The sequence below is a fragment of the Mus musculus genome, chromosome 18 (assembly GCF_000001635.26).
Source record: "Mus musculus strain C57BL/6J chromosome 18, GRCm38.p6 C57BL/6J".
In the NCBI taxonomy this organism is placed as follows: Eukaryota; Metazoa; Chordata; class Mammalia; order Rodentia; family Muridae; genus Mus; species Mus musculus.
The window spans coordinates 65,377,501-65,398,766 of record NC_000084.6 but is presented as its reverse complement, the minus strand read 5'-3'; the positions used below and the strand labels follow the sequence as shown (position 1 = coordinate 65,398,766).

Genomic DNA, 21,266 nt, shown 5'->3' with positions numbered 1-21,266 from the left:
TCCCCGCTCACCTGCTGTAGTTCATGGTGATAACCGCCATGACCATAAACAATCTGGGAGGAAAAGGTTTGTTTCATCTCACAGTTTCCAAAATCTACCATGGAGGGAAGCCAGGGCAAGAACGTGAGTCAGAAACCTGAAAGCAGGAACTGAAGCAGAGGCCATAGGAATCCTGCTTACTGGTTTGCTTCCAATGCCTGCTCAGTCTGTTTTATGTATACAGCATAAGACTACCTTCCATGGCTGGGAATGATGGCGCATGCCTTTCATCCCAGCACCTGGGAGGCAGAGGCAGGCAGATCTCAAGGCCAGCCTGGTCTTACAGAGCAAGTTCCAGAATAGCCAGGGCTACACAGAGAAGCCCTGTGTAGGAAAAAACAAACAAACAAACAAACAAACAAACAAACCCCACCTTCACTGGAGATGGCACTGCCCAGAGTGGGCTGTATACCCCCTCCCACCAATCATTAATCAAGAACCGCCCCTCACAGAAATATTTACAGGCCAACTAGATAGCGGCACTTTCTCAATTGAGAATCCCCTTTCCCAAACGACCCTAGCTTGTTGACAATAATCTAACATGCCCGATTACACCTGTGATAGAAAATACAGGATGCTTTTTTTTGTGTTGGCTACTTTCCTAGTGGCTGCGATCAAAAAACCAGGCAAGAAGCAGACTAAGTGGGGCAGGGTTTGCTTGGGCGCACACCTGGAGCGGATTTACCCACGATGTCTAGGGAGGCAAGGCAGCAGGTACGTGAGGCAGCATGTCACGTGCCGTCACGTGCTGTCCGCAGTGAGGAAGCAGAGAGGGAATGATAATCCACTGCTTGGGCGAGCCTTCTCGTGTTTGTTCGTTCCAGAACCCTAGTTCGTAGAGCGCCGCTGCCCACATTCAGGATCGCCTTCCAGCCTTGGCAGAGTGTTCTGGAAATACCCTCACCCACGCCCAGAGGTGTTGAGGTCTAAGTCCAGTCAAGCTGACAATGATTAACCATCCTACTTGTCTTTGTGAGACTCGCCTATCTCGCACAGTAATCTCCACTTCCATTCATTTTCCTGCCAACAACATAACTTTATGTTTTGAATGGGTGAATGACTAGCCCATCGCGTACATACGTGCCATGTCTCTTTTATCCATTCATCTGCTGGCTGATTTGATAACTGGGCCATTGTGAATACCACTGAAGTAAACATGGGTTTGCAGATGTTTATGACATGACATTCATTCTACTAGGAGACAGATACTAGGAATTCAAAGAATTGGCCTTGAAACAAAAGTAAGCCTTAGAGTGAATTTCATCTGTCCCACGTAAGAACTCTGTGCAAGTCTTCTTTTGTAACCACATCCTATTATTGATATCTTGTTTGGGCCATTTGTTCCCTTTTGGTTCTATCTCCGGCTGTTTGTTAGATATTTGTTGTTTCTTCCTTCTCATCCCCTTCTTCTCCTCTTTCTTCTCCTCCTCCTCTCCCTCCTCCTCCTCTTCTTTCTTCTCTTGGTCTTGTTGTTTTTGTGCTTTGTGGTTTTTTTTTCTTTTTAATTATTTTATGTGTATTGGTGTTTTGCCTGCATGGATATCTGTGCGAGGGAGTCAGATCTTTGAGGGACAGACAGTTGTGGGCTGACACGTGGGTACTGGGATTTGAACCTGGGTCTTCTGGAAGAGCAGTGAGTGCTCTTAACTGTTGAGCCTTCGCTGCAGCCCTGACATTTGTTTATTCTTAAGTTTTTTAGTAGATTTATTACGTAGGTATTTAGTGTGCATGTGTGCATGTGCCCTCAGCACACACAGAAGTTGGAGGATGACCTGCAGGATTGGTCCTCTCCTCCTAGCAAGTGAGTCCCAGGATGAGACTCAGGTGGTCATGCTTGAGGACAGATGACTTTGCCCGCTGAGCCATCTCAGTGGCTCAGTCTGTTTATTCTTTCTTGTCCCATTTCCTTTTCATCCCTATTTTTTTCAATTTTTATTGTTTTAATTATTTACATTCCCATCATTGCTCCTGCTCTTTGTTCCCCCTCTTACAGTCCCTCATCCCATTCCTCCTCCCCCTTGCTCCCTAGAGGGTGCTCCTCCCACCAGGCTTCCCTTTTCCCTGGGGCCTCAAGTCTCTCAAGGATTAAGCTCATCTTCTCCTGCTAAGGCCTGACCAGGAAGACCTCTGCTATGTTTGTGCCCAGGCCTCAGACTGGCCTGTGTATGCTCATGGTTGGTGGCTCAGTCTCTGGAAGCTCGCTGGGGTCTGGATAAATTGAGACTGCTGGTCTTCCTATGGGGTCACTCTCCCCTTCAGCTTCTTCAATCCTTCCTCTAATTCAACCATAGGGGTGTAAGTTGGGTGTAAGTATCTGTGTCTGTCTCAGTCAGCTGCTGGTAGAACCTCTCAGGGGACAGCCATTCCAGGCTCCCATCTGTAAGCACACTATAGCATCAGTAATAGCATCAGCCTTGGTGCCCTCCCATGGGATGAATCCCAAGTTGGGCCATCTTTCCTTCAGTTTCTTCTCCATTTTTGTCCCTGCAGTTCTTTTAGACAGGAACAGTTCTGGGTCATAAATTTTGACTGTGGGTTAGTAACCCTGTCCCTCTGTTTGAGGGCCTGTCTATCTACTGGAGGTGGTCTCTTCATGTTCCCTCTCCCCAGGGTTGGGCATTTTGGTTAAGGTCACCTCATTGAGTCCTTAGAGTCTCTCACCTCTTGGGTCTCTGGTACTTTCTAGAGGGTTCCCCCCCCCCACTCCTTTTTCTCCTCTTCTCTGGAACACACTTTAAGCTGAGAAGACCCCCCAGATATACCTGAAAGGAGCTGATATCCACAGTCCCAGGGATTTGGTTTTTTCTCTGCAGCCTCATTTCATGGGTGTATCTGCAAGGGGATGGGTGTTATTTTAGAGTTACTTTCAGTTTTCACTATCTTCCTTCTCATGTGCAGATTAAAAACTGACAAACGGAGTCCATCAGATGTACAAGCCTTGTCTTGATATTTAATAATGTAACAGTGACTTTTTTTTCTTTTCCCTGTGAATAAATATCTTCTGCCAAGAAGATGGAGGCACACACTGAGGCGTGCACACAGGCACTGCTTTTGAGGAGTACAGTGCTCGCCACAGAGTGAAGTCATGTCCCTTTCAAAGTCACCCACTTAGAGAAGCTAATTTTAGCCATCTCTGTCTCATGAGAGGTTTCCTTCTAGCTAGTCAGTTTCCAGGTATCGAGCATTAAAATATTTTTGTAGTGAGGCAAGGGGACTTACCGAAGGCCGCCGCTGGATTTTCCATGTCCTTTCTTGGATTTGAACAAAATTCAAAGAAATGCCCACGTTATAAACTATGAAACAGGAACAATTGCTGACAAACAGGACTAGGCCCTGTGGCATTTCTCTATGGTTTCTCCTGATTTTTTTTTTTAAATTTGTTTATTTGTTTATTTCTTTAGAGATAGGGTCTCTATGTAACCCTGGCTGCCTTGTAAACCAGGCTGGCCCAAACTCACAGAGATCTGTTTATCTCTGTTTCCCAAGTACTAGGATTAAAGGTATGTACCCCATTGCCTGACTGTTTTTTCCCCCATTAATTTATTTATTAACTTTACAACCTGATCAAATCCCCCCTCCTCCCAGTCCCCCCCATAAGATCTCTCCCCTTCACCTTGGACAACAGGGAGGTTCCCCCTCCAAGGAACCCATACCATGGTACCTCAAGTCAATGTAGGACTAGGCACACCCTCTCCCACTGAGGCCAGACAAGGAAGCCCAGTTAGGAGAGCAGGATCCACAGGCAGGGAACAGGGTCAGGGTAAGCGCCTGCTCCAGTTGTTGGGGAACCTTGAAGACCAAACTGCACATCTGCTACATATGTCTGGGGGCCTAGGTCCAGCCTGTGTATGCTCTTTGGTTGGTGGTTCAGGATCTGAGAGCCCCCAAGGGTACATGTTACTTGACTCTGTTGGTCTTCTTGTAGAGTCCCTATCTATCTTCTTTAACTCCCTCCACCCTCCCCTCCCCCCAACTCGTCCACAAGATTTCCTGAGCTTGGTCCAATGTTTGGCTGTGGGTCTCTGCGTCTGTTTCAGGTAGCTTCTGGGTGGAGCCTCTCAGAGGACAGGTACGCTAGTTCTTTTCTGTGAGTCCTGACTGTTTTTAAGATGAGTTTTCATATAGCCTAGACTGGCCTTAAACTCATCATGTTGTTGAGAATAGCCTCAAATTCCTCAAAATTTTTTGCCTCTTTCCCCAAAGTTCTGGGATGTACTCCTTTTTTTTTTTTTTTTCTTGTTATTTGCCCTGTTTTGTTTTTGTTTCCAGACAGGTCTTTCTAAGTTGCCCAGGCTGTCCTTGAACTTGTGACAATACTTCCAATTTGGCTTACTGAGTGCTGGAATTATAGGCACGTACCACTACATTTAGCCTTTCTCTTTTTCCTTACTACTGCAGCCAAAATAAGAAGAGAGGAAGGGTTGGTGGGGGAGGGGGATCTGACCTTCTGTTTCTTCTGCTCAGAGTAAGACCCAGTGCCATTTCTAAATGGACAACACTCGAGCTCTCATTTCCACCACCCCTCCACCCTCCCTGGGGGTTTCCTACCATGACCACCACTGACTGATTCCCTCCCTGTGTCTGCTTTCCTTAGAGGAGAGCAATTAAATCATGGTCCTGCATGGGCTTTGCAGAGAGCCGGCTGTCCCCAGCAGCCTGTCAGTGACAACTCCTCTGGAGTTCAGCTCCCTGGGACTGGGTTTCATCAAGTCCTTTTGCCAGGGCCTCTCCAGCGGCAGGCAGTGTCAACAAGTGTCGCACCTACTGCAGAAACAGGCCCTCAAGTTTCATCACAGTGATGCTAAAAAATATTCTCCAGCTTCAGCAGTGACCTAGTTCATTCAAGGGCAGGCAAAACAAGCTCTTCTTCCAGAGCTTGCTTGGGCACGGACTTTTCCCTCTTAGGAAGACATGAGTTTTTTCTGAAACAGACCCAACTGCGCTTTGATCTGTTTGTGGACAAGACCTTGAATTTGAGTCCCTGTCAGGGGACAAGGACAGAAGGACATCCAATCAATGCTTCACATACAGCCAGGGGACCCCAACAACGAGCCAGCCCTTCAATAACGTCTCTCGGATAAACAGTATTGAAAAGTAAGTATGGAGACCTTTGGGTTTTTAACAAGGATTGGCTGTGCTTTAAATATATCACCATTGACATTTTCTATAACAGAACAAAGCAGGTTGCTTCTTTCTGAAACAGACCAAGGCTGAATGGGATACTGTCATGTATAGGGTTTTAATGTGGCCAAGTGCCCACGGTCATGTGTCAAGTCCCCCGTGACCGCTATGAAACGCAGGCACATTTTTAAATGTTTGTTTATTTTGGTTTGCTAGTGGTTAAAATTGTTCCTTTCACATCACATCTGTCTTAACAGCTAGTAACAACAAACAAACAAAAAATGTCTCAAAGGATCGATTTATAAATGAAGATCATAGCCACTGGGAGCTTGAAGAATTGAGGCAGATATTCAGCGGATACTAGCCCTAGGTATCTGAACAGTTTGTTCAAAAGTTAGCTTTCTAGGTGGGCAGCAGTGTGCTGTGCTAGATCAAGTTGCCTGAAAGCCATCGGCTGTTTACAAATGGCTTATACAGACATTCGCTGTCGTGAAACAGATTAAAGAGACCTCGAGGTTAGAAAGTCAGTTAAAAAGGGAAATCAATAATAGTCATAATAAAGATTCACCATCATGTTGGGTCTTGGTCAAATTTTAATGAATACATCTAAACTTTAGAATGTCCCATCAAGGGTGTCAATTCCAGACATCTGACAACCATTTAAAAATAGATTAGAGCAAGTTCAGTGTTTCACCTTCCTCTGCTCAAATTATTTCCTCTCCACAGCATCTTCATTATGCAAAGGTAACCTTCCTTCCTAAGCTTGATTAGCCAGAGCACTGTTCTAAAGGCATGTCGTTCCGTTATACCAGCATGCCAGCTAAGGGGAAATAGAGCTTGTGTGTGCTCAGAGTTCTGAACTGAAACCAAGGATGTGAGTGAGCAAGCTTCTGTAGCAACAACTTGACACATCCTGTATTAAAAAGTGCTGATGGCCAATAGGCAGGTGCAGATGTTGAAAACTAGGATCTAAACACATTTTAAATCTCAGGGTACATTGCACTTTTGAAGTGTTTATCAAACATGGGATTGGAGGACATTTTTAGTAGAGTGGAGTTTGTATTCATATCAGGCACAGAACCCCAAATGCGTTAATTTTGAACAGCTTGATGAATACTTGTGTGTAGATATTAGCATAAACAGAGAGACAGCTTACATTGCTTCACAGAAACAATGTAAGTGCCTGGAAACTCCCTATTCTGTACCTCACAGAGGGAAGATGAACAGTCTTCAAGAAGAAGGGACAGGATCTGAAGCTCCATGTGAGATCCACTTCTAACCCTGGCTCAGTTTTTCTTACCTATAAAATAAAGAGAGCACCGGTTCAAACAGGATTGATAGGAGGTGGGACGAACACAGACATCTGAAGTATCTGTGGCGCCATAGTTTCTCAGTGAAAGTATGTCCTGCACCTTTGTCATTAAAGTCTCTCCTGTAAGACTTCAGGATAAGACCATAGTAACTGTACAGAGTAATAGAAACAAACAAACAAACAAACAAACAACAACAACAAAAGTTTCTTATTGCCAGTGGCACAATGAAAAATTAGACACTTTGAGGAACATTCTATACTTGAGAATAATGTGTCAAAAACAATTTTAAAAAAGGATTCTTCCTTAGACAGACTGTATTGATAAATAAGATAATGTGCAAAAAAATTAAAAACACGATTCTACCTTAGAATGTATTGATGATAAATAAGAGAAAATACATTTTTGTACTGAAAATGATGATATGTTTATTATCTTAAAGGATAACTAGAGCTTTATCAGCATCATTTCAGAATAATTTTTTTTTCATATCTGTTGGTACTGTGTTAAAGTCTGAGTGTTGGGGGAGCCACAGTAATAGAGAGTAGGGTCATTCTACTTGTTCAAGCCAGTGTCTGTGGTTTTTGTGAGAAGTATTTAAAGGTAGAAGTGTAGTCTTTTCTCAAAGATTGTAGTTTAGCCTCAATTTGATTAAGTAGATCAAGTAGAGCATGGGAAGAGAGACAGGAATTCTCTAAGGAGCCGTGTGGTTGGTGCCGTTGAACAGCGCCAGCACCTGGAATAGGCCATCGTGGAAGCAGTGTGGTTTTTAGTCTCAGCTGCACACTGTAGACTGGAGCTGTGAGATTTGTAGTAGCTAGTGAGGCACCTGAGCAGAGAGACAAGAATCTTGCCTGGGGCTTATGGGATATTTCCAAAGAACTGTGACAACAGACATCTGTATTGTTCCTTCCTTTTGTGAACCCTCTCAGGGTTTTCCCCAGATAGATTAGAGTATCTCAATAAATCCTTTGCCCGAGTTACTGGAAGGTCATAGGTAGTCCTGTGGCTCTCAGCTTAATTCTGCCCCAAAGGAAAACTAGGAAATGTGGATTATGTAAGAAACGTAGGAGGAAGAAATAGTATGTTTTACACCTGGCAATAATGAAGGAATCAATACCTTCAGAGAAAGAAAAGGACACTAAAGAATGTTTAGGACTGGGGATGTAGTTAAGTCAGTAAGAAAACCCCAAACAAACAAATAAACAAACTACCCAGACATTATGGTGAGCACTTGTAATCTCAGTAGGGATAGAGACAGGCAGATCCCTGGGGCTCACCAGCCAGCCTAGCCTGCTAGTGAGCTATTGGCTAATGAAAGATAGTGTCTTGAAAGCAAAACAAACAAGAAAACCACTAAGAAGGCTCGCTGGGTAGAGGCACTGGTGGGTCGACCTGTCTTTAATCCCTGGAGCTCACAGAGTAGAAGGAGAAAACTGATTCCTGCAAGAGTCTCCTGACCTTCACATCCATGTTGGAGCACACAAATGCCCACCATCTGCACACAAACATGTAAAAATAAAAAAAACAGCAGCAACAACAACAAAAATAAAATAAAAAAAACAAGGTGGATGGCATCTGAGGAGTAACCCCTGAGATTGTCTTAGGACCTGCACACATGTGCACATGCATTCACATGCAACCCCTACAAGACCCCTACATGCGCGCGCGCACACACACATCTAGAACCCTTATTGGTGTTTCTGTAGATGCACAGCTGAGCAGGACTGTCTGGAGATCAAGTCAATGGGTTGGATGCCAGGCAAAAGAGACACTCAGCTCTGGATAGCTCAAGGCTGGATACCGTGCATTTACCATCCCAGAGCCCGATCTTCCATGGCTGCTACGGTTTCATCTCAGAAAGCACAGCTCTCTTTTATCTTCACTTGATCTTCAACCACCAGGCTCATCTGCTTCTCAGTCTGTAGCTTAAGGCACTGGAGTCTAGTTGTTCTTCAAAGTCCAAGAACATCAGATTGCAGACAGCGGGACTTGCCCAAGAGGCCCTGGTTCAGAGGATCCCACATATTCGTATTTCTTCCACATTCTCAGAGGATGCTGATGGTTGTGATGTGGAAAACCACTTCAAGAGAATCAACTCTTAGGCACACAATTCCTAAAGACAACCTTTTTCTGCACATGTGGTTTTTCGGTCCCTGAACTTACTTTCTCAGAGATGTCAAGGTTATGGACACCTTGTGTTAGTGCTTAAAATAGTCCAAGGAAGATAATCTAATCAGGTCCTCTGTGGGCAATCAGTTCACACTCTAGTTATGTGGAGGAGAACATCATCTGGAAATGGGTTGGCTTTTTCCAGTTGAGAGTATCAGGGAAGCTTTTAAAGGAAGCAAGCATTTGTGTTTAAGTGATTTAAAACTAGTGGGATTTGGGGCTGGTGAGATGGCTCAGTGGGTAAGAGCACCCGACTACTCTTCCAAAGGTCCAAAGTTCAAATCCCAGCAACCACATGGTGGCTCACAACCACCCGTAATGAGATCTGATGCCCTCTTCTGGAGTGTCTGAAGACAGCTACAGTGTACTTACATATAATAAATAAATAATAAGTAAATAAATCTAAAAAAAAAGTAAATAAGTAAAAATTTAAAAAAAAAACAAAAAAAAACTAGTGGGATTTGAACAGGTAGATGTGGAAGATTCATAAAAGAAATAGGAAAACTAAAAAGGAATCAATAGGAAGTAACATAAGTTTGGCTATATTTTCCATAGTTCTCCCAGAGCTCTCTTAGGGAAGCACTCTTTGAGTAAGCCATCTAATCTTAAATCTGTTGCTTCTGTCTATAATTTGGTGATCTGAAGTCCATTACTTCTGTCTATAACGTGGTTGTTATGTGGATCTGGTATGGAGAGTTAGTAGTAGGAATTCCGGGAACCATTGTGAAGGAGGAGGTGATGTGACTACTTCAATACGTCTTTGAGAAGTAGAACGAAATTAGCCTACAGACTAGCACAATAGCATGGGAATCTATTGCTCATACAATGGAAGAAAGGCCTAGGAGATAGGTCAGGACTCGAGTTCCGTTTCTTTGCATTTCTGGAGGCTCAGCTTCTCTGTTTTGGTTTCAACCTCAAGCCAGCTTTCTCACAGTCTCAAGACAGGTAGCTTTCTGTCAAGCAAGCCAGTCAGACATCCCCTCCCCGCAACCCCTACTTGCTCTTTTCTGTTGAGGACAGAGTGAAAGGCCTAAGCTTTGCATCATTTGGATTGCTTCCTGCACTACTTTCGGGAACATGTCATACACAAACTGACTTAGACTTGGTCTCTGAACTGATCAGCACCAAGAGAACCATGATCCGTTTAGACCAGTCAGAGCTTACAAAGCAGGAAAGGCAGGTCTGATCGCATGAAATCATGAGGCCACTGAGTGGACCTGAGTGGACAGGGATACTGAAGATACAGGGGACAGCTATTAGCAGGACTCTGAAACGATGTTTGGAGAAAAGTCTCTGAAGCCATCCCATTCCTCCCCTTGATTTAAAGTTAACAGTAGGCTCATTCATGCCTTAAAACAGTGGTTCTCAACCTGTGGGTTGCAACCTTCAGGGGTTGCATATTAGGTATTTACATTACAATTCATACCAGTAGAAAAATCACAGTTAGGAAATAGCGATGAAAATAATTTTGTGCCGGGGATCCATCCCATAAACAGCCACCAAACCCAGACACTACTGTAGATGCCAGCAAGATTTTGCTGATAGGACCCTGATATAGCTAGCTATCTCTTGTGAGGCTATGCCAGTGCCTGGCAAATACAGAAGTGGATGCTCACAGTCATCTATTGGATGGAACACAGGGCCCCCAATGAAGGAGCTAGAGAAAGTACCCAAGGAGCTGAAGGGGTCTGCAACCCTAAAGGAGGAACAACAATATGAACTAACCAGTACCCCCAGAACTCATGTCTCTAGTTGCATATGTAGCAGAGGATGGCCTAGTTGGCCATCAATGCAAGGAGAGGCCCTTGGTATTGTGAAGATTATATGCCCCAGTACAGGTGAATGCCAGGGCCAGGAAGCGAGAGTGGGTGCGTTGGGGAGCAGGGCGGGGGGAGGGTATAGGGGACTTTCGGGATAGCATTTGAAAATGAAGAAAATACCTAATAAAACATCATACAAAAAATAATTTTGCGGAGGTCACCAAATGAGGGACTATATTAAATAAAGGGTTGCAACAGTAGGAAGGTTGAGAGCCACTGCATTAAAGGTGAAGGGTGAACCTGTTTTAAAGCTCAGCTCAGACAAATAAAAGTGTTTTTCTATAGAAGTCCTTATCTGTCAACGGACTGAGCCCGTGGATGTAGCACTGTGCTCTGAGAATCTTAATTTGTTTAAAGACTTATTTAATTTCTTTTTTTTTCTTTTGGTTTTTTGAGACAGGGTTTCTCTGTATAGCCCTGGCTGTCCTGGAACTCACTTTGTAGATTTATAGATCAGGCTGGCCTCTAACTCAGAAATCCACCTGCCTCTGCCTCCCGAGTGCTGGGATTAAAGGCGTGCGCCACCACCACCCGGCGACTTATTTAATTTCATGTAAGTGTTGTGTCTGCATGCATGTTTGTACATCACATGTATTCCTGGTGCCTGTGGAGGTCAGAAGAGGCACTAGACTCCTTCAAACTAGAGTCACATACGGTTGCGTGGAGCCATGTGGTTGCTGGGAATTGAACCTGGGTCCTCTGCAAAAACAAGTGCTCTGAACTGCTGTTCCATCTATCCAGCCCCTGGGAGTTCTTTAAAAAAAATTTAGGTGTGATATTCTTTATCCCTAAGGCATATCTTGCTTCCCATGACAGTGATACTTCAAGAATAATTGGCAAAGTTCTAAAGTGCTCATGATTCAGGGTTTGCTCTCGACGACTGCATAAACCAGGTGTGGTGGAATGGGCCAGCATTGCCTTAGGGTTTATGACAGTGGGGGTGGGTGGGGTATAGTAGGAGCCTGGGTGAATGTGGAGAACAAGGGGATCGATGGAGAGGGGTGCTTTTCTCTTACAGTGTTCTTTCTGAAGGGTCTTGCTGATGCAGCTGGAGATTGCATGTTGTGTCCAGCTAGCAGCTCACATGCCTGGGTCTGGAAAGGCATCTTGGAAACCTGGAAGAGAAGAGCGGGGGGGGGGGGGCTAGGCGGTGACTCGCGTGATAGAGCTAAGCAAAGAGAGAGCTAAGCGTGAGAGAGCTAAACCAGGTTCTGATCAAAGCTCAATTTTACTAATTCGTGCACTGAGTTATGAAGGAGGGGAAGGGGGCCATTCCGGCCAATCATCCTGGAGTAAAATTTCAGGTGACCACATGATAGCTCCGGAACAGCTAGGCGGTGGGCAGTAGAAGTGGGCGTGACAGAACGATAGGGTGGCAGACTCCACCCCGATGCTTTCTTCCTGATAACAGTGAAACTTGTTCAGCCAGGTTTCAGGCTGAGGGGGGAGGTTACAATTGCACACAGCAGTCTGTGGCATTCAACTTTCAACCAAAGTAATAATCATTAGTTCACAAATGATCTCACAGGGCCATGTTCCACCTGTGCATATATGTATGTATGCCTGTGTGTGTGTGTGTATGTGTGTGTGTATGTGTGTGTGTGTGTGTGTATGTGAGTGTTTGTATATGTGTGTATGTGAATGTGTATGTGTGTAATGTGTGAGTGTATGTGTGAGTGTATATGTGTGTATATGTGTGTAGGTGTGAGTGTGTGTGTAGGTGCGAGTGTATGTAAGTATGTATATGTGTGTGTGTAAGTGTATATGTATGTATGAGTGTACGTGAGTGTGTATGTGTGTATGTGTGAGTGTGTGTATGTGTGAGTGTATGTGTGTAATGTGTGAGTGTATGTGTGAGTGTATATGTGTGTATATGTGTGTAGGTGTGAGTGTGTGAGTGTGTGTATATGTGAGTGTATATGTGTGTAGGTATTAGTGTGTGTATGTGTGATTGTATATGTGTGTAGGTGTGAGTGTGTGTGTAGGTGCGAGTGTATGTAAGTATGTATATGTGTGTGTGTAAGTGTATATGTATGAGTGTACGTGAGTGTGTATGTGTGTATGTGTGAGTGTGTGTATGTGTGAGTGTATGTGTGTATATATATATGTGTGTGTGTATGAGTGTGTGTAGGTGTGTGTGTAGGTGTGTATGGGAGTGTGTATGTATGTGTGTGTAGATGTGAATGTGTGTGTGTGTATGTGTGCTTTATTGGGAATTGAGTCTAGGGCCTTGTACATGCTAGGCATGTACTCTATGACTAAGTTATAGCCTCATCCATCCTTTTACCTCTCATTTTGTAACAGGATCTCACTCTGTATCTTTGTAACAGGACATCACTAGCTGACCTTGAACTTTCCATCCTCTTGCCTTGGGCTCCCAAGTAGGTGGACTGTAGACTTGCACCACCAGGGTGGGTTTGCTTTATGCAATGCAAGTCTTTCTCTCTTCTGTCTTTTACCTTCAGAGGCTAGGATAAGACAGATGAATGCGTATCATTTGAATATATCAATAACCATATTCAGGAAACCCAGGTGCTTCCATTAAAAAGCTGTGTGACCTTGGGAAAGACACTTATCATATCTATGCTTTTCAATATGAAATCAGGAACGTAAGCTCTGACATGTATAACCTTGACGTATTTTTTTAGATTTCTTCCATCAAAGAATTGGAAATGAGTTTAAATGGCAGAGGAGAGGAGAGAAGAAAAGAGGAGGGGAGGGGAGGGGAGGGGAGGGGAGAGGAGTATCCGTGGGAAAGCAAAAACAATTAAAAAAATAAAGTTAAAAAAGAAAAGCTAGAGAAAGCAGCAACTCCAAGGCCACCCTTCACCCCGTCTTTAGCAGCGTACACACAAATACTTTAAAAGTTAAATTTTATTTACTAGGTAAAGTAACTGTCCTTAAACAATATCATCATATTCCCCTAAATACTCAGGACAACTAGGCTACCAGATTTTTGTGTATTTATTAACATATTAAATGTACAAATGAGCATATTATGACATAGTCACATTCTCTCTCTCTCTCTCTCTCTCTCTCTCTCTCTGTGTGTGTGTGTGTGTGTGTGTGTGTGTGTGCTTGCCAATGCACATCATGTGAGTAGAAGTCCAAGGATAGCTTTTGGAATTGGTTTTCTACTTCCACCACGTGGGTTCTGGGTATCCAACTGCATTAGTTAGGCTTGGTAGCAAGTGCCATTATCCATTGAGCCATCTTGCCAACCTCAAGATATTCTTCTAAATGGAAGGGCTGGCATACTTAATACTTCTACACCTCATTTTACTTATCAATATATTTTGGAGGTTACTTCATATCTATTCATTATTGTTAAAAGATTCCGTCAAGGGCTAAGGTTGTTAGTCGCATTGGTAGTGTTTGCCTAGCATGTAAGAAATCCAGCATTCAATCCCACCATCTGTATGATCCCTGAACTTGGGAGGTTGTAGTAAGACAGTCAGAAGTTCAAGGTAATACTCAGACAAACTATAAGACAATTCTATTGTTTAGACATATGTCATCAGGTTCCTACTAATGGATGCTGTACTGGCTAGTTTTGTGTCAACTTGACACAGCTGGGGTTATCACAGAGAAAGGAACTTCAGTTGGGGAAATACCTCCATGAGATCCAGCTGTGGGGTATTTTCTCAGTTAGTGATCAAGGGGGAAAGGCCCCTTGTGGGTGGGACCATCCCTGGGCTGGCAGTCTTGGGTTCTATAAGAGAGTAGGCTAAGCAAGCCAGGGGAAGCAAGCCAGTAAGGAACATCCCTCCATGGCCTCTGCATCAGCTCCAGCTTTATGACCTGTTTGACTTCCAGTCCTGACTTTCTTTGGTGATGAACAGCAATGTGGAAGTGTAAGCTGAATAAACCCTTTCCTCCCCAACTTGCTTCTTGGTCCTGATGTTTGTGCAGGAATACAAACCCTGACTAAGACAGATGCTTATACTGCTTCCAGTTTTTTATCACGGCAGAGCTTAGATGCAAACAATAGGTGCTGCCCAAGCATTTGTCTCCTTTCTCTATTTTTAGTATGTGCTTTGTTATGATATATTTGCATATTATATAATTCACTCTAAGGTTTGATAGTTACCAAAGAGGTAACTATCACCACATATCTTGTCACAAAAGATTTCTTGGGCACATGTAGTATTTAAAAAAGTATTATAGATATATATTCATTATACAATAGATGGGCTTTGTTATGACATGCTAAACATGTATATTGTATACTTTGCTCATGTTCAATCCTCTGTCACCCTTTCCTGTGCTTTCTCTTCCTTCCTGCTGATCCCCTGCCTCTTGCCAAATAGCTCCCCTTCTTCTTTTGTGTTTCATAGAACTCTGTGTATGTGTGTGTATGCATTAACCTGTATACATATATATGTGTGTATATATATGCATATATGTATTTATATATATTGAAAACAACTCACCTGGGCCCATATCACATTGTAGCCCTGCCTGTGATTCTAGCACTTTCAAGGCTAAGGCAGGAGGATATGTTATATATATATGGATATATAAGACATATATTGTACATAACATATATCTAATATGTAAGATGTATATCCTAACACACATATAAAAATATCCTCCTCATACATATCTACTATATCTAATATATATACATATATATATAAACCAACATACATATACATATATACACATACGCACATAAACACATAGACATGTACATATACATACATATACATATATACATAAGCATAAACATACATACATACATACATACATGTGTGTGTGTTGTCAATTAGTCTTCTTCCCACCCACATCCACTAACCAACCTGTGTCCCCACTGCTTTCTTTGGAGGGTTTGTATATGGAGTCACATCCTGTGACCCTAACACTTTCAAGGCAAAGGCAGGAGGATATTGACTTTGAAGTCAGCCTGGGGCTACACCGTGAAATACTGTCTCGGATAAATAAACAACAAAAATGATAATCTATTTATGCTCCCAAGTAAATATGTGTGAAGTAGGAAAAGATATACACGTAAGGATCTCACTATGAGGATTAAATGTGGTCATGTCTTGGAACTGCACATCTACCGAACATCCTTTTACCCCTTGGGTACCACCCCACCCTGGGACATCCAGTCCCAGCAGGACTAGACACATCAAGATTCAGGATCCTCCTGCTGCAGCCTCCCAAGTGCTGGGATCACAAGCAATCACCACCATGCCAAGATCCACTCCCCAAATGTTATCTGTCCCTGGGCAGTCTGTCTTGAACATGTGCTTCTGAAATGTCCGGAACCCCTTTAGGGAGGGTACTTCCCCTAACATGGGGCTGAGTACTAAGGGGGCAGTGTGTGTGGTGTCTAAAAGATCAGTCAGTAACTCGGCAAATTCAGGACTGCACCTGCCGATGGTAATAAGTAACCCTGCCTCTCCCACAGTGAAAAGACTCGATGGCTGGCTCTCCTGCCAGCTCTGTCAGAGCCACTCCTGGGCTCTGTGTGCACGCTGTGGCCTCTTCCTTGATCTTGCTGATGACAGCTGACTCTTTGTGTCAAGCCAAAATAAACCTTGATCCTTTTCAGATGTTTGAAATGCTCCTAAGAACCTGCCTATAGACTCGCACTTTCTCAAAAGGCATGGCTTTTATAATTTTCCAGACATTAAGCCCAGAGCCACAGATATTACATAATGCTTTATACTATATACTAATAATAGCATGTTTACATCATTCCTACACCTCTGTTACCCTCCAACTCCTTCTGTGGCCTGCTCTCCTCCCCAGTCCCAACTCCTCCTCCCCAGTCCCAACTTCTCTCTTATGAGTGTGTGTTTGTGTGTGTAGAAAATCTTCCAAGTGGTCATCTCTAAACACATACATTATATGTACTTTTTAAAAGCATAAATGTATGTATTTAGGACCTGTATAATTAAAAGCCCGTATTATTATTATTATTTTTTTAAGTAAGAAACTTGCTCTGAACCACACAGGAAAAAGAAAGAAAAGCAGGGAGAGGCTGAAAAAATCTGGTGTTCTTTTGGGCTAATGCACTTCCCCTCCCCCCTTACGTTGATTTGGAAGCTCTCCTTCAGTGGCTCCCTCCACCCATGCTAATACTTCAGCCTCCATTTGTCGCCTCTTAGCACGTTCAACATTCATCCGTCATTCTCACCTTCAGAGAAACCAGGAAACCTGAACCATGGCCCGACTTAACTGTCCTTTTCCTTCAGAGAACAGTCAGTGCCCAGTGGCTAAGACGCTCAGTTAACTAACCCAACCTCGTGAGTCAACCACACTGTCATGTCAGGAGTTTCATGTGTGGGACAGGACTGACAGGAAGTGGTCACCTCTGGAGGAGTTGCAGTTGACGCACAGGGGCCTCGCCACCAGCCCGGCTCTGTGAGCCCTTTCTTTCCATTCAACCCACAGCCATGGCCCTAGGAGTTGGAGTGGGAGGAAGCTTGCTCTGTGCATCACTTTCTCGATGAACCTTACTCTAGGAGACCTGTTTATCTGTTAATTGGAATATCACATAAAAAAAAAAAACAACAACAAAAAAACCCCAACAACAGCCCTGTGGTAACCCACAGCAGAAAAGGAAACTTGAGAGGAGGCAGTCCTACCCGAGAGCCTCCAGGCTACTATCACACGAACTAATCATGTCACAGAGGCTTAGGAGGCAGTTGACATGGGTTCTCGTCCTTACACTGTTCCCATTGCCCTGCCGACAGGGGAGGAAATAGGCTCCGTACTTTGCCCAAAGAAGTGGCAGAGCTGCGTTTCCATCTGTTCCTAGCAGCCTGGGTTTGGTCCAGAAGCCTAGGATGTCTCTTGCACAGGAGAGCATTTTCCAGCTGGGAGATTCCCCCAGAAGACATTGAGTAAGTCTGTAGGAATGTGGAGAGCCAAGGTAGTCATCTTTCTCGCCAACAGTGTTTCCCGACAAGTTTTGATGGTGATGGCTTTCATCTGCAGGCATGACAATGCAGACAAACTTGACGACATTATGCTAAGAGGAAGAGTCTGGTTGTATGAAGTGTCCTGAAGAAGAAAATCCACAGAACTAGAAAGTGGCTTGGTGGTCACAGGCTGGTGTAGACAGGGACTGGGCATGGGAATAATGAAATGAGGAGACGAGTGAGGCTTTCTTCAGGGGTGACTGCACGTTCTAAATGCGATTGTGGGGATGCTGGTTGCACAAGCCAATTAGTTATAAGGAAAGTCAGTGGGTGCAGTATGTGGTATGCTAATTATCTCATTACAGGCATCTTTAAATATAACACTGGTCAATAAGTCACAGGGGGGTGGCATTTCCACCTTGAAGCCACAAGTCCATAGGTTTTGCCAACTCTTGCTCCTCCCCCTTTGCTGTGACATGGAGAATGAATGAACACATGCACGGGATTTGCTACAGTATTATAAAATACCATTTAAAAATGGGTTCTGGGAGTGTTTGTCAATAGTAGAGGACTTGCCTAATGTATCCAGGCCCCGGGTTTGACCTTCAGCACCTCACAATGAAATGCAAGATGAAAAACCAAAGGTGACTTAGATTTGTTATTTCTGCCTTATGCGTACCTCTAACTCTAAAATTCTCTTCTCAGTAATACTGAGCAATATCGACTTTAAAATCTTAAACCCACATTCAGACTTAACAAACAAACCTCAAACCAAATAGCTAGCTCTGGCTTCCATGACCACCCTTGAGTCTCTAGTGAGGGGCAACTAACTATAGTGCTGTTGAAGACTCATTTTTCTTCTGCCTGTTCTGCAAAGGTGGGTCTTTGCAGCAGCATGAGGAGGCATATCTCCAGTTACCTTCAGCCACTGAGTGTGCTTGTGAGCTACTCTAGAATGGAGTTGCAGGGGAATTATCTTCCTGTCCCATGTAACTGATCCGCCATCTACACTGAGCCAGGCTTGCCTGACTCTGACATGGGATCATGAGTTACTCAGGGACCCTAGGTGCTTCAGGCTCTATCTGCGTTTATAGAAGTCCTGTAACCAAAAATATTGGAAAAGCAGTTTCACATCCTCAAAGAACTCAGGCTTTGAAAGTACCCTTCCTGCCAACCTTCTTTTCTGTTTCCCTCAACAGGGCCTATCAGTCACGGCACGTCAAACTTCTTTTCCAGCCGAAGCGTTTATGACTTTTCTTGCTGTTTGTTGCTAACAGCTGCCACCTTCAGCCCTGCAGCATTTCTCACCCATTAAACAAGTCAGTAGAGCCTCAGGCTTATGCACAAGCTTGCTTCCTGGGATAGAGGGGAGGCGACAGCCAGTTCTCTTAAATGAGTGCCTTTACCTGGATGTGGCGAGCGTGCAGGTGTCCCGTGCAGAGACAGTTTGATCAAGGACTCATCTTATTCTAAACTAAACAGAACATCTTGAAGTGAAGGGGATGATTCAAACCCCAGCAAGAGCTAGAGAGGCCTTAGATAGCATTCTCTAGTAACGGAATGTCCAGCCCTTACTAGCGGAATTTTCTAGGAGGCGTGCCTACTAGGTAGGGCCACGCAGGAGCATAGATCTAGGTCGTCACTACAAAGTAGAGTCTTTTTGTTAGTGTGAGATTCTGCCACCACCACAAGTCCTGGTTCAACTTGAACAGGGAGCCCCTTGGTCCTCCAGAGCTGGGTCCTGCTACTGAAGCAGTTCTTCCACACTGTGAAGTTTCTTTCTTTGTACCAGATTAGCTTTCCTTCCTCACTCCTGCTGCCCCTCACCGACTGTGTGGGTGCCAGTGAGATCCTCAACGAATGCTAGGGAGCCTCTCTTTGGCAGCCATCTCTCTGGGTATTAGACATTCTAGAAAACTAAGAGGAAAGGATGGGAACTGAGTGTTAATGGTTAAGGTGTTGACACCTGGACCACATAAGGGTGGGGACTGGATGTTAATGGCTGATATCCAGGCTATCTTATGGCACCCAACACTCCTAGACCGACCGTTTATATTTCCAATCCCCTCTTCTCCATTCTCACTCACCACACTACTGTGGTTCTTGCCCTCTTTCTGAGCTCCGTGGTGTTTGAGAGTTGAAAGCAGAAACGGTTTCCGACTGTTTGGATAGACCGAGTTGTGATCTCAAAGCTCGGGACTTTGTGAAGGATGACTTTGGTGGGAGATGCTCGCATTTGTCTGTCGGTGGAGTAGGAAGAACAAGTCCTTTAGATTCAGACCCACCTGCTACATCAGATCTGTACAAGCTGTGACCACTGTCATTGCAGTGTTAGCCTGCATAGTCCCCGATGAAGGCAGGCAGCATCAGGGTGGCAGCCACTTGCTGTGCTGTTGTCACCTTGTTGAGGAAACTCCCTGAGCCTCATATTCCTCATGTATGCAATATAAGAGGCATCAAAACTACTCTTAGTTTAAGATACATTAAGTGAACTAACATTATCTGATAGCTAAGAAGTATGTTACTACCAAAGAAGTCATACGTGATCAAAAGCACAAGCCCAGCCCCTTCCCTGTGTACCTGATTGGTGTTTAGAGCTGTCAGTCGTTTTCAAATTTCAGCATCTCTCCATTCAACTCTTTTTGGGGTGGGAGGGCAATATATAAATAATATATAAATGATATTTTGTTTGTTCTCTTGTTTTGTATTTTTGAGACAAGATCTCATCTAGCCTAGGCTGGCTTCAAACTTGCTGTATAAGCCAAGGGTTACCTTGAACTCCTGACTCTCCTGTCTACACCTGCAGACTGGTTATGTGATGTCGGGGATGGAACCCAGGACTTCGTGCGCACCAGAAAAGCATTCTCTCAACTGAGCCTCGTTCCTAGCCTGCATAGCAAGATGAGAGAGCTGTAACTGCAGGCTCATGGGCTCATTCTCCCTCAGTGTGTGTTCCCCTAGCTCTGGGGTAGTCCCAGCACTGTTCAATTGGTGGCTTTCAGGCAGGGATGCCCAGCTGTACACGTAACATTGCCATGGGAGGATGTGGAATACTAGGCTTCTACTGGGTGTAGATCAGAGAAACTGCAAACTATTTTGAGAGGGGTAAGGCGGCCTCTTGACACACAGTAGCCCTGTACTCCAGGAAGGGTGCTGAGGACCCTCCAACTGCCTCCTGGCCCAACTGCGGCTGGGTAGCAGATCCACACTTCATGGCATCTGGGATTCCAAAGTAGGTCAGAGTAACCGCAGAACATACAGTGATGGTAGCTTTGTTTATGTTTCAGATCACGTGGCATGAAAGGATGACAGATCCAGGCTGCCCCGAGAGGCGCACGCTATGTTTCTTATCAACGTTACTTTCCCAGAAGGTTCCGGAGAAGTCTGACGTCGTGCTTCGATGCATGATAGCTGGTAATGACCCCTACACTAATCTCTAAGCACGCTAGACTAGCGCCTACTCAGATTAGCTGCAGCTCATCCCAGCCTATCTGCTATCCAGCCCAGACTAGCTACACACACCTTCATGCCTCTCTGCAGACTAAGTTTCTTGGCTCAAAGACAATGAAAACAACAATCTGGAAATTTTATTTTGGAAACTCATTCTGAGGAATTGATTGGGCAACCAAATCCTCTGTGACATTTTTCAAGTGATATGTTGGATACTGAATGGTTTTTCTTACCTTCTGGGTCTTCATTGGGCAACCCTCCTGGTTAATTTTCAGATACTTTAACTGGTTAATTTTCAGACACTTTAACTGGTTAATTTTCAGATACTTTAACTGGTTAATTTTCAGATACTTTAACTAGTTAATTTTCAGATACTTTAACTGGTTAATTTTCAGATAGATACTTTAACTCTTTAACTTGCTGTGGCCCTCTAGGAATGGCTTGAATAACTTCACTTCATAAAATCGAGCTCTACAGTC

The 21,266-nt window shown here is 44.1% G+C and overlaps 1 protein-coding gene and 1 long non-coding RNA gene across 2 annotated transcripts in view; one reads left to right on the top strand and one right to left on the bottom strand.

Annotated features, from left to right (window-relative positions):
- Nucleotides 1–4,878: 4,878 nt before the first annotated feature.
- The window catches only part of Alpk2 (alpha-kinase 2), a 128,360-nt gene continuing 111,972 nt past the window's right edge, over nt 4,879–21,266 (top strand). The window contains exons 1-2 of the mRNA NM_001037294.1: nt 4,879–5,133; nt 20,625–20,751. Of these exons, the coding sequence (NP_001032371.1) occupies nt 20,643–20,751 (109 nt within the window). The 5' untranslated portion in view covers nt 4,879–5,133; nt 20,625–20,642. The remainder of the gene's footprint in view (nt 5,134–20,624; nt 20,752–21,266) is intronic.
- Gm41757 overlaps nt 5,345–21,266 on the bottom strand; it is a 43,385-nt gene continuing 27,463 nt past the window's right edge. The window contains exon 3 of the long non-coding RNA XR_003952636.1: nt 5,345–6,460. This is a non-coding gene — a long non-coding RNA (predicted gene, 41757). The remainder of the gene's footprint in view (nt 6,461–21,266) is intronic.